Source organism: Trachurus trachurus (genome assembly GCF_905171665.1).
Source record: "Trachurus trachurus genome assembly, chromosome: 3".
Lineage (NCBI taxonomy): Eukaryota > Metazoa > Chordata > Actinopteri > Carangiformes > Carangidae > Trachurus > Trachurus trachurus.
The window spans coordinates 21438788-21452482 of NC_139893.1; the positions used below are offsets into that span (position 1 = coordinate 21438788).

The window sequence follows — 13695 nt, forward strand, 5'->3', positions numbered from 1 at the left end:
CCTGGAATACTGTGTGAAAATACTGTAGGGTCTGAGACTATTAATAGTCTAATATATGCAGTAACTAGTAGCCTAGATCAGGTTGCTATTAATTGCTATGCATGTAGAATATGGTGTGTCAATACATACAGTATAATGACTCATATTACAGTATATTCATCAAAATTGACAGGGTGGTCTTCACAGTGATTACTTAAGATCCCAGTGGTGCTTAACTACTACTACTACTATCTCATACATTTTGCATAATGTTGCCTTCATCATGGTCACCAATTCCCTTTTGGGTATTTTTACTTCCATAAAACTGATCAATAACAGTCCCAGTAATTAAATGTTTCTTTGTACCTGTCCCTCGATGCTATAAGGGGTTCAATAAGAAGTGTAAAGTACTGTATAGTGCTGTGTATGCAGAGTGGGGTGTGGCTGTAAACTGGGCAGTTTCCAACTTCATCTGTAGTAGCACTACAGTCCCTGCACATTCTATTTTGTGACTTCTTATTATTCGTTCTGCTTTGCTTGTATTTCACAAGATATTCAACATAACTTATCTTAATCATAGTAAGTTAAAGTATAATTGCGAACACTCATGAATTTTACCCCATAGTCCTCTACTGAGCAAAACTCACTGCACCAAGTAGACAAGTGTGGTCTGTCCCTCTACCTAGCAACAGAGCACAGCTGTTCTCCTATCAGCATTGGACAGTTTCAAAAGGTACACGACTCAGCTTTCTATACAGCCAATATGACCAAGAGAGGTTCTTACAGTAAATTAAAATTCAGAAAACTACTTGGTAAACACAGTGACACTGTAAAGCCCTTAAAAATATAAGAATACAAACTAATTATCTGTTGTCTTTTTGTTTGTCATGACTCTCTCTGTAACGGCACATCAAATACCAAATAATACAGACACTACTAAGGCAGGGCTGGCTTGAGACATCAGGTTAGATCAATCACAGCACAAGGTGACTAGAATTAGGGAGGTTAATGAACACTGTCCCACCCTGAATCTTGCATCTAGGCCTCTCCCCCACGCAAGCTTTATACAGTAAGAAGTCGGTGCTTCTTTACCTAGCTAACTCTACTGGACAGCTTGATGACTGGTCTCAGAGTGAGAAGCAAATAGAAAAAAAGGACTACAGATACTGGAAAAAGTGTGTAAAGCAGGTTGTTTGCACGAAGCAAGAAAACAAACCTCTCATCCATCCTACATACCCTTACCTAGAACTGCTTCTCCTGAATTCACCAGCCCCTCATCACCCTGCCATAAGCTTTCTGTGGAGGTGAGCTTCCTTCTTTCAGCCTTCATAACTATAAAGAATTGTCACACCCATTCCTTAGGTAACAGCATGCTAGTTACTATAACAGTGACAAACACATACAGGTTTGTGTTTTATAGGTTACAGAAACTGCTCATTACAGCAATCCTGCGTGTGCATGTTTATATGTGTTCTGCCTGCAGCTTGGGCCAGGCCCTGCCGAGAGCCAGGGGAGGGGACGTGGCACTGTCCAGCCACTATCCCTGTGGGCAGGAGGGAGTTAAGCGGTGCAAGCTTCCTACCTGGTGATGTTGTTGCAGCTGAGAAAGAGGCGCTGCAAGCAGGGCAGGCGGTCCACCTCAGTCTAGAGAGAGAAAGAGACAGAGGGAGAGGGAAGAGAGAGAGATGGAGGGATGTGAAGAGGAGAAGGTGGCCGGGAAGAGGGCACTGCATCGTCACTGTCGTCAGAGCTCTGTATCCCTTTCCATTCCCTCAGTCACCTTGCAGCTCTCAGCTCCTACATACAGCATCCCCATCCACCCTGCGCATGCACACACACATACAGCACGCTGTCTGCACATGGAGAGGAGGGGCAGGAGAGAGAGAGAGTGTGAGAGAGAAGGCATGAGGAGGAAAGGGGGAGGGGAGGGAGAGCAGAGTGCGTGCTGCGCTAATGCAGAGATCCCCTGCTGCAGGAGGCTGACTCAAAATGTTCACTGGAACACATACATCCACACACTCACACCGAGCAGCGAGCTACCGTACCAAGTAACACAAGAACAATAGCTTGGATGAAATGAAAACCAACTGGGACGGGGGCTGTTTCTTTGTCGGCCCGGCGCAGCATCAAAATCAATGCAGAATTTAGTGAGGGGGTGGGGTGAACTGCAGCGGCTGTCCAGCTGTCCAGCTGGCAGGTTGAAGAGGACACACATGGATGAAGGCAATGTCACAACCCCAGCGATTTCAGCTAATCAGATGGCAGTGTGGGGGAAATTACAGTCAGTAGTGTCAAGGTCTGCGTGTCTGTGAGTATGGTCAGTGTTGCACATGCTGGAGTCAAAGTGGACACACCCAGCAGCAATCTGAATGAGCTGTGTCAGCGGCCGCTCATGTTGCAGCCACCGCCTCACAGCACCTCTCACCACTGTTATCAGTCTCCATTCACATGAGATGTTAGCCTATAGCTTTCAGGCTATGCTAACTCACCTGCAATGCTACACTGTGATGCATAGTATAGATTTTCAAATTCAACAACTCCTGTCCACACAGTCTTCTAACACAATGCACAGTCACACTTCATCCTTGATTCATCTACTCCAAAAGTCAACATATTGCCCAACAGATCATGAGCATTGCTGAGTCTTTGTTGTGTTTTGTGTGCTGCTGCTGCTGCTGTGTAACACTGTTTGATGCTTTATCTCTGGATGTAATGAAATAGCTATACTGTTGAAGAATGTATGGATCAGTTTCATCTAATGTACAATGAGAAGAGAGAAGCAGTGATTTATGTCACATTTAAGTGAATATTTCAGCCTCAATGTAACAAGATGAGTGTGACACTGAGAGAAATCTGTTTCAGCTAAGAGATAAGAAGGCTGAAGCTGCTGCCAGTAGCCACTTGGTGTAGCTAAGCACAAAGATTGAGGAAAGCTTAATCCAAAGGTAACTAAAGCTGCATAGCACATTTAAAGCTAATTAATTAACACATTATGGCCAAGAACAGGTCAGTCAAGTAACAACCAACAAAGGAAATGTGTATCCTTTTTTAGATTAGCAACAAGCTTTGATGAAAGTTGTGATCTTAGAGTTCAACGAGTGCACACCCACACAGTAAGCCAGTTTTTAATGCAAATATGACAAATTAATTAAGATAAAACTAATTAAACTTTCTAATGATAAAGCATTAAGTGATTAACAGGAAGGATATTACTTCAGTGATTAGAAAACTGCTAAAAACAGGATTACAGTGTAAATTTGATCCATTCTGACCAAAGAGAGAGAGACCCATGTGCACTGTGTAATCATGCTTACTAATTACAGTAATTGTTTGTAAGACTGGCTCTGTTGATGTGGTTTGAGTGTCTTTTCTCTCACTAGAAGAAAAACAAAAAGGAGTGGGGGGGGGGGGGGTAATGCTGTTTTGTGTACATCTGCAATACAGGTTTGTGTTCTTTCTTTTTTTTTTTATATAAAAACTGCAAGTCATGGCATCCAGTGCTAGCTAACACTGACCCTCCATCACACTCCCAGAATTTCTGTCTCTGCCAGCCCCTGTATGCCGGTGAAGCTGCAGCCACTGCACACGCTGTCTGAGGCTAAATATAGCAGCCCATCTCAGACAGATGATGTCATCACTGAGCTGATGCGCTGCATAACAATGCCCACCAATGTGCTGTCTTTTTTAAAGAACCTGATTGATCAGATCCAATCAGCGGACAGGATCTTTTGTGCGATTGGGTACAGCTTTGTTGCTGTGTGTGTTAATGAGTGTGTGCTTGTTTGCCTGCATCTGTGAATCTATGTGTCTAAGTGCCCGTGCCTTCACCTCTTTATCCCAGCTCCACCCTTTTCTCACTGACAGCTTGCGTGTCTTCATTTTTCACACTCCTCCTTAGCTCTGACAGGGGCATTACTCCACAAACACAGGACTACCTCTCATCACTATTGTCTGTGCTGCATGCAACAACACACACCACAAAATGGTATGAAAGCTGCTAAAATAAACACACAGGTTCATGTGGATGTTAAGAGGGATTTAAAGAGTGCAAGCTGCTGGGTTTGTAGCTGCTCTTTCAATAGCACAGACTGGAGATGTAAGCGAAGCCGCCACACATCTGGCCTCAGGTATTATGTGCTATAATTGCAGATGCTGTGGTATGCACACTGTGGTGCTGGTCTTGTACTACACCTCAGAGATCAGCTGTCAACCAAAACAATTTGCCAGTGATGTGATTTTCTCGTCTTTGAATTTTGGTCAGATAGAAGTTCGAGTTTCTCTTTGTAACAACAACATTTCCATGTCTTAACTTGGGCATTACTCACTCTTGGTGTTACTCTATTCCAGACATAATTATTCCCAAAGAGTTCTGAGGCAGCTTGTTCGTTCATTCTCATAGATTCTTTTGAAAGCAAAAGCATGTAAAAATAGAACAGACCTAACGCACACACTTCTGATGTTGCTTGACTCAATACTGACCCACAAAAGCCTACTGGAAAAAGGAAACTCTTCTAATGTGCTAATCCATGGAGCCCGTCTCCATCTGGGTGTCTGGGTGACAGTTTCTGTTTATTTCATCTGTTGTATCACTGCAGTGCTTACTCTTTCAGCTGTTCCTGCTGCCAAAAATTACTGCCTGGCATAGGATTTCTCAACAGGAAGAACCACCTGAGAGCAAGGGTAAACACCAAACATCTTCAGAAGTGGAAACAGACTGAATCACTACTGTGGTATTAGTTATTGTGTTGCAAGCAAAACTGTCATTTATATGAAAATGCAATAGACGTAAGTAGAAATGAATAACAAACAGAAAAAAGTGCGATGAAACAGGTTAAATGTGTTAGGTTATCAAAAAAGTATTTAGATGCATTGCACAATGGCCTAATACTGCAATACCATAAATGCAATAAATGCTCAGATGTCTCAAAACCTGTACACCTAAACCTGACTAAAATGCTCTTTCAAACATATAAAAATAAAATACTTTTATGTATAAGATAACCAGGCCCAAAATAAAACTTGTCCAAAACTTGTTTTCAAACTCAGTGACGGTATTTTACACTTTCTTCTTCCTTCCCTTCAATAAAGGGGAAAAACCTGGACACCTGGAGGATGGTTATGCACTTTGTGCTTGATAGAAGCACTTGGCAGCAAATACCACTAATGACAGGAGACTGGAGAATCTGCTGAGGGGAAGCATTTTTCCTCTCATGTAACAAATAAAACATTACATCCAATAATTAGGCCTGGAAGTATCCTTGATCAGAACTTGCAGGCAAAGGACAGGGTGAGTGATGGGAAGAGGTTTCAAGCAACACAATGTTGGATTCAGTTCGTATTTTCTACCCCAAATAGCAGGAAAGGGCTTAGGGGATTTGCATACAAATGAAGGGGCCTGTTTTGGCATGCACTGTTGTGTTTATCAGATTAAAACTATAGAAACCAAGGGGAGTGCATTTCCATGTTAAGAATATCCAGTTTCTTTTTATCTGCGCCAGAAAGTCGGTAGGTGGTTGTGGGTAATGAGCTAGTCTCCCTAGGTAACGCAAATGAGAGACATAGACCTTCTTACAAATATTCTATTGATCCAATTTCTGTATTTATTATTTTTGGAGAATAAAAACCAAAACGTGATGCCGTATCGGAGGAAACAGTAACCATCCGAAGGACTTAATGGTCCAAAGGAATGGGGTGAAGATGATACCTTGAAAGATGAGCGCTTTTATCCTGTCAGCAACATTTTTTAGTAGTTATCACAGTGTGTGTGTGTGGTCGTTTGTTCATCAACATGCAAAACGAAATACAGAAAAAGCATCACCAGGCAGCAGCAAGACATTCACAGGCACAGGAGATATTATACACCTGACCTGAGATGAGTCTCAGCTAAAAAACCACAGGGCACCATACTGTTCAAAAAAAGAGAACAATCTGGGACAGGGTTTGAATTATTACTGAGCCAATACACATCTAGGATGCATGCATGCAGTATAAGGTGTACAGATAAGACATAGCTCAGTGTCTAAATGCACTATGCCTCAATCATTAGACCTATGCAAAAATCAATTTAGGAAAAAATACATTAAAAATCTGCACAACTCCAAAAGATTAATATCAACAGGTCTAGGCGCACGGTAAAAAAACATTACACAAAAAAATGATAGGAACTAGCACTCACATCTGAAAATGTATGCAAAATTCTTTGCCCAATACATTTTGCATGCATTTTCAGACATGAGTGCCATAATTTTTTGTAAAAAAGAAAATTAGACCCTGATATGTAAGCAGCAGACAGAAAAGTGTGTATCTAATGCATCCTGCAAATACTGTATTTTACTCTACACTCCGGACTATCTTAATAATATTTCTCACTCCAGCTTGCACTTCCAAGCAGGAGAATATACAGGACCCACAGCAGGAAAGGGCAGAAACCTCAGCCTGTTCACTGAACAGATGGTGTCTATTTCTTTGTGTGACTCTAGTAGCTGTCAGTAATTGGGAAAGAGGCCCCTTACCACAAAAGAGATGCAGTTGTGCCTCAGGTTGAGTTCAGTCAAACAGTCCAGCCTCTGTAGATCTTCTACTCTGGAGATGTTGTTTCCTGCCAGGTTCAACACTCGCAACTCGCTCAGGTGGGAAACATTTTCTATCCTGCAGATCTACGGGAAAACACAGTGAGACACGTGGAGCTTAATACGAGTCATGTCAAAGAGGAATCTAGGTAATCATTCTCTACATACAGTATAGAGTGGCGCAGAGGGAGGTAGGACTAGACGACCATTACACTTGTTGAATCGTATAGTCAGTGCTCAAGCTCACATTCAAATCATGTATTTAAAAGTTTTCTGAAATCAATTTTCTTTGTGGGGTTAAAGAAATCCAAAATGCCTTCATTCATCTCATGTCTCTCAAGTGAACAATGTCACAGCAAACATCTGTATAACTAAACATGTTGGAATGACTGACTATTTACTGTATTAGATTACATCGAGGCCTGACTCCTGTTTGACTTCTCAAATCATGATAACAAACAAGTAGCCAAGGGTCAGTCAGTGGCGAAACCTTTATCTGTTTTCCCCCTTTCACTGTCAGGGGCCTCGGTCATACTAACACTTGACATACTTCAGAAAAAGCCCCAGTGGGTGTTACCATAAGAATAATGTGTTTGCCCCCTGTAGTGCATGCTGTATGTGAAGATAAGGTCAAAGGGGCATCATGGTTTCAAGGATTCTTTCAAAGAAGAATACTCCAGTGGGTTGCTGCAGCTCAAATGTTGAATAGGTCAGATAGAAATTCTGATAAGAATAAAATAATGAACTCTTAGAGAGAAAGATGAAGATGAGAAGTAACATGGCTTTAAGGGCACATGGACACATTTGTGCTTAATCAGTGAAGATGTTCACGTGTCCCCCCTGTCTGTTAATTGTAAATGTCTTTGAAACTTATAGTTGCAATAGTAGTAGTAGTAATAGTAGTAGTAAAAGTAGCAGTAGGTTGTAATGCAGGCTTTTCGTTAATATTAACTAGGGCAAGATGTCTTACATTGGATTTCTCAGACTATTCAAAGCTTGTTTTGAGCCACAGAAGTCTTTGTATCTACTTAATAAGATGTAGGCTACTAGATCTACTTAATACTCTAGTAAATTGACTTTCACACTGTGTTGTCACTGTGTTAAGAACTCGTAAGCAACAGTGCTACGTGTGGCTCTGGTTTAATGCATGAAAAACCAAGTACACCACATAAGAGCCCTTTCATCCCCTCCATAATCCCTTTCAACTACTGCCACCTGGCCATCACTATAAGGTACTTGCTAAGAGGAGCACCTTTTCATTTTTAATTTTCAACAGTAACCTTTAATCACAGTTGTAATGTCAGCATTTGTAACTCATTTTTAATATGGTGTTTTGTTTACTGTTTTACTCTTTCTACCTGCTATTATTATTATATCGTATATTGTTGTAATGCATCTTTGTCTGTGATCGAGCCATGTCACAGAGGACGTCCTGTTGAATATGGGTTGAGGACACTTGCAATCAGTATTACCCTGATGCTCAAGATGACGCGTGTCTCCAACTCCAGTAAATTCAATATTGTGTGTGATATTATACACCTCAACACAGTGATTGCTATCAATTTGTTGAACACAACTGTACTCATTAAAGAAGTTTCTCCCCAAAGTGTATTGACAATGGAGTTGGCAGGAAAAAAAGGAACATTGCAGTATGTAAATAAACAGTATGTATCAATAGGCTAAAGCACTCTCACAAAGTTAAAATTGCCTAAGGCCCAGACCTGGTCATCCCTGAGCTACACAGGGCTGGCGTCTGTATCTCAAACTTCTGTCAGCACATAGATCCCTACACAAACTACTGCAGATTTCTGGACAACCTTGTTTGAAAATATTTGTAGATCTTGTGTTACACACCATAAATCAGGTGCTTTCCAATGGTGTGAGTCATCCAGAATAAAGTAAGGTGGTTAAGATATTTGACATGTGGAATATGTGAGCAGCATTTATGTAAGAAAGTGTGTGAGTATATGTACACAGGATTTATGTTGTATTAAAGCAGAAGTAAGCGATCCGGTCGTTTTGGCTAATGCTGCGTTCCAGGCCGGCTTTTGAAACCGTAAATTACAGCTTCAAGTCACAACTTACGACTTTGTAGCGTTCCAGGCAACCCACTCGTGTTTTTCCGACCTGTTTTACCTGTGAAAGTCACTATAACGACCACTCGTAACTTCCGACCCGTGAACTCGTACCAGATCGAACTGGTACGACTTCACAGGTCGGAAAAACACGAGTTACGGGCTGCCTTGAACGCACCATAACAGTCCTCATCCCTCCCTACGTCACCACATTCACGCGCATCCCTTGGCTGCACACACAGCCCTTCATGCCATTCTCTCTCCTCATTGGATAAAACTTGTAGGATACGAGAAAAGTTTTCTCCTCGGCTCAGAGCAGAGCAGAATGACTGACAGACCCGTGTTTTGGTCCAAACACTCTATGTAAGTGATTGCTGTCGGAAGATATAACTATTTAAGACTTATATTAACACAAAAATATGGCTTATTTCTGCTTTAATGTTAATGTTAATGTTAATGTTAATGTTATACATACTGTAAGTAGAAAAGCCTTTAACGCCTTTAAAAAAAATACAAAATTGGTTTTCCAATGTCAGGTCACATCGTAGCCCAACCTGAGGCTGAGTGTGAGATGGATGCACGTTCCCAAAGAGAATATCTCCTTTTGAATAGCATCCTGTTACACAAGGAAATGGGTGGAAAGACTGAGAAAAAAAGAGTGTGTGAGTGATGTGAGCCTCCCTGCTACAGGATGGGGAAAAGAAAGGATGACAGTGATCTACAACTTGTGGTTAAAGCATGCACACAAAAGGAAAGAGGACAAGCAGCTCGTGTTCAAGGGCCAATAGTGACTAAACGGCAGCCTGACTTGGTAGAATAGCCATGGCTTCAACACTATTTTAATTCATTCATCTATTATTTCCCTATATTGAGTTCACTCTATTCGTCATCTTGTTTTATCATTGTGCAGTGTTTCCCATTACATTTGGGTGGTCTGTTCTCTGGTGAGTTTGGAAAACTTTGAATAAAGGCAATTGAAAAGTTATTTAAGTGCATAAAACAGGAGGCTTTGGGGTCAGTGATTGAAAAGCAACCTGTCCTGGTTGGAATTATAGCTTTATCATCTGCTCTTGAATAGGCACCTGGCAACAAATGGCTACCTATGAATTCAATGTGCTCTCATTACCACCATGGACAGTACAAAATATTATGTTAATTACTTCATTATAGAGTTACTCCTTTAATTGTCACGTTATCAGTGTTGTTCTAATTAACCATAGATATATATGGATATACCATACATAGATAACGATAGAGATGTAAGAAATACAGTCAATTTGACACAGCTGAAAGTAACAAAGTATCTTCTGTCAAGAAAAATAACCATCATTGTAGCAGTCACTGAATAGTAATGGGAGCAGGGATGCCTGATCATGTAAAGAGCAGCCAACATGAGAGAGAGAAGAAATTTAACCAAGGCTCTGGAGTAGCTCTCTGAGGAGGGGCGTAGGCGGCATGCTGGCAAAACACTAATTTGACCAAGGGAAGCCTTTCTATTCTATCTTCCTTTTCCAAGAGCTGCTAAAATCCTCAACTGACATCAGCATTACTTACATCATTTGATTTATTTTGGCTTTTAATATCAGTGAGACAAGCTCTACTGCGGAGGCTGAACAAACAGACCCCAATAATACATTTAGACTCAAATTAATTGCAGAATAGTGTAGTCTGCTACAGCTCGAAACCATTGCCAATGCTGTCACACCTGCAAATATAATGTAATATAAATCAGCAGCAACCATACACTGCAGCCTCCAAAACGAATATGTAGTTGAATCAACGCCTCTCTAAAACAGTTTACGGTAAATCCAAATTGAAAATTGGAACTGTAATGAATAGGCTTTATTACAGGACTGCTGGGTTAGACTGCATTTATTGAGCTCTGCGTACAAATACAAAGAGAAAGAGTTGTATCTGTTGAATTAATTATGCTGAGTAAACCTTAGATAAGAGCTTGTGGGTTGTTGTGATGGCTCTCAGTCTTTTGTTCTCGAAACATTTTGGGAACTAACTGAAATATCTGTGGTAAGTGAAAGGAACGGCAGTTTGGTGCTTAAATAACACTTCAAAAGGCTTCCTATGATTCCTAGACATGACAGGTTTGTTCCTAACAGGGTGTGCGATGCCCAATTTACAAAACACTGCCGCACTATCTCAAGTGTTAGTTGACAGCAACGAGCAGTGGATTTTGCTATAATGACTGCCCCAACTAGGCTTTGTTATATAGGTCAGTTAACTGAGATAAAAGGTCTAGAACGAGCATGACTACATAAATTTGCATGCCTGCTTCATGTCCTGCTTTCATGTCTATAACTCTTGTATCTAGAGAGCTGCAACAAACCACCAGTATCAACGGCATGAAGGAGATGGAAGAGACAATCCACTTTGCAGCTGAATATCATTAACACTGGCTACAGTAATACAAAATAAACAAATAAGGCTTAAAACAAATGCAAATGCTGTAGTAGGGAGTGTGGTAAGGGAACAGTACCTGATTGTCATGCAAGTCCAGGATATTCAGTTTGAACAGGTTTCCCAGACAGGATATCTTCTGGATTCTGAGGCATATCAAGAGGGAGTGACATAAAACAGAATAAATATTACATAAAATGTGCATGAAATACAATTAGTGACAAAGCATGTCAACATGGCTGAATTTAACCTTCCTGATTGTACCAGGTGCAGTCACCTGATGGGTGGGGTGAGGATGAGGTATATCAGTGAAAGGACAGCCAGCCACAGTGAAAGGACACTGAACATACGGTAGTGTACAGTGACTTATTGTTCAGGACTGTCCATATGGATATAGATCAAATTACAGTCCAGGATGAAAGGCTGCAGTCCCTTGACAAAATGCTGATGGAGTTTGAAGAGTATTCTTTACTGTTCAGGAACTAAACATGGCCCTAGAAGAGGGTCTGAAAAGACAAGTGTCATGTTTGGGGGAAAGCAGAACAAACACGACTATAAGATCTTAATCTCCTTCACTGTGATTTGTGACCTACATATTCCTTCCGTCAACCTTTAAAAAAAATTAAAAATTAAAAAAAAAACAGCAATGAAATAAATATTTGTTTTTTAATTAAACTGGGCATGCGCTTGAAAACACTTGTCTCTGAGGCTTACAATGTGCCAGCTTTAAGGATAAAGAATGTCCAAAACACTGAATGTAAGCAACAGAATATACTGAGTGACACTCATATTCATTTTATATCAGGATATAACTGGGCTATCTTGTAAATATTAGAGAATGCCTTATTTTGCAGTGAATATGTAAATTATCTCTAAATTATCAACATTTGTTTGTTAAACTAAGGGTCAATAATTCACTGAATACCTTTAAATGATAACCTGCATTGCAGCTGATGCAGTACAACCACAAATACAAAATGCACAGTAAAATCTACATGTACCAGAGGCAATTCAAACATGTCTGACATATTCTTGTATTTGCACGCTTATGTCCTGTGATAACATCTTACCTGTTCATCCCCAGCATAAGGATTCTAAGTGAGCTTAGAGTTTCAATGCCAGTCATTTCAGAGATGTGATTGTCATACAAATTCAGGAAGACAAGCTGTCGCATATGTGACATATGTTGGATCCTTGTGATTTGATTGTGTTGGAGGTTGAGAAGTTGCAGGTCTTCCCTAAAGCCCAATTGGGGGCATTCCTCCAAACAGCACCTGGGGGGAAAAAAACAAACATTAAAAATATTTGGCATGATTTACTGTAGACTTCATATGGAGGAAATCTTTGTTTTCATGACTAAAGAGCAATATTTTTGCATTAAAGCAGTGATATTTATTAATGCATGTTACTGATTTCATGTTCACTGACAATTTGTCACTTTACATATTGTATTGTACTAACTTATTGTTCTGTCATCACTGGAAAAGCAATTAAAGCAAATAATGAAAGCTGATGCAAACAAGGGGTGGATGTTTTAAGGACTAAGACTTTGCTGCTCCCTGGTGGCAAAGTGAAACACTAGCCACCTCATTCAAAGTCCTGCAATTTGTAGTTAACCTTTTTAGACTCAGATTTAATTTGTATTAAAGCTAACAGAACATTTTAACTTACTCTTAAAACATGACATAGGTAAGACATTGAGAGCCAAAGTAAAAACAGATTTAACTGTAGTGAAACATGGCATGTCAATCATATGTACAGTTTATAGTACAATAGATCAGCTAAACAAATATGTTTTACACTGGTAAACTGCTCAAATTCTCTGTTGGTATCTGTAAGAAAAAAGTGGTACCTGTCCAAGTCATATCGTTGAAAACTGGATGCAAAAGTGTCACAAGGCAACCGTGTGAAAGGAGAACCTGGCACAGCGTTGTAACTATATTCTCCAGAACCACCTGATGTAGACATTACACAGTGAATTCAAGGTACATAGTGCCATAATGCATTGCATCAGAAAGAACAGTGATGTATTTGAAAAGTATGAATTGTAAAACTTCATAGGAGAAATAAAGCAGTTTCCCAATTCCATTATGTTTGTTGAGTGATATTCAGTCAAGGTGTGGAAGCTGATGCACACCTAAAAAATCTTGAAAAACAGGTGCGTTGGAGCATAGGTAGGGAGTGAACAAAGGAAAAAAGGGTCTCCCGCACACTGTCAAGTCACTTGCAAAAGACTTTAATAAAACTTATTTTTAACTTTTTATTAAAGTCTTTTGCAAGTGACTTGACAGTGTGCGGGAGACCCTTTTTTCCTTTGTTGAGTGATATTACCATATTTACCTGCTGCCTTGGGGAGGTTTAAGACATTACGGTAGTAAGCAGCCTCTGCACTCTGCATTCGTCTCTTTGATTTGTCTCTTCTCATCACTTCTTGTGCAGCATGTGGCTCCATAGCCAAACCACTCTGTGCACCACCTGTTAGTGGTACTAGACTGTGAGAAGGACGATCTAAAAACTCACTGGCAAATGATGCCACTGGAGGTTTCTGGACAAATCTTCTCTGGCTGCAAGCATGCAACCTGTGTTCTACAACGGACATATTAAAGTGGAGTAGCAGAAAGAGAGAAACAGTTCATAATGTTAGCCATCCATGAATACAA

General features: G+C 40.4%; 1 protein-coding gene across 1 annotated transcript in view; it reads right to left on the minus strand.

Annotated features, from left to right (window-relative positions):
- lrrc49 (leucine rich repeat containing 49) overlaps positions 1-13634 on the minus strand; it is a gene marked incomplete at both ends in the record, with an annotated part of 34875 nt that extends 21241 nt beyond the window's left edge. Inside the window, 6 exons of the mRNA XM_084001566.1 lie at positions 1562-1623; positions 6492-6635; positions 11115-11181; positions 12106-12309; positions 12888-12990; positions 13556-13634. Of these exons, the coding sequence (XP_083857692.1) occupies positions 1562-1623; positions 6492-6635; positions 11115-11181; positions 12106-12309; positions 12888-12990; positions 13556-13634 (659 nt within the window). The remainder of the gene's footprint in view (positions 1-1561; positions 1624-6491; positions 6636-11114; positions 11182-12105; positions 12310-12887; positions 12991-13555) is intronic.
- Between the last annotated feature and the right edge of the window lie 61 nt (positions 13635-13695).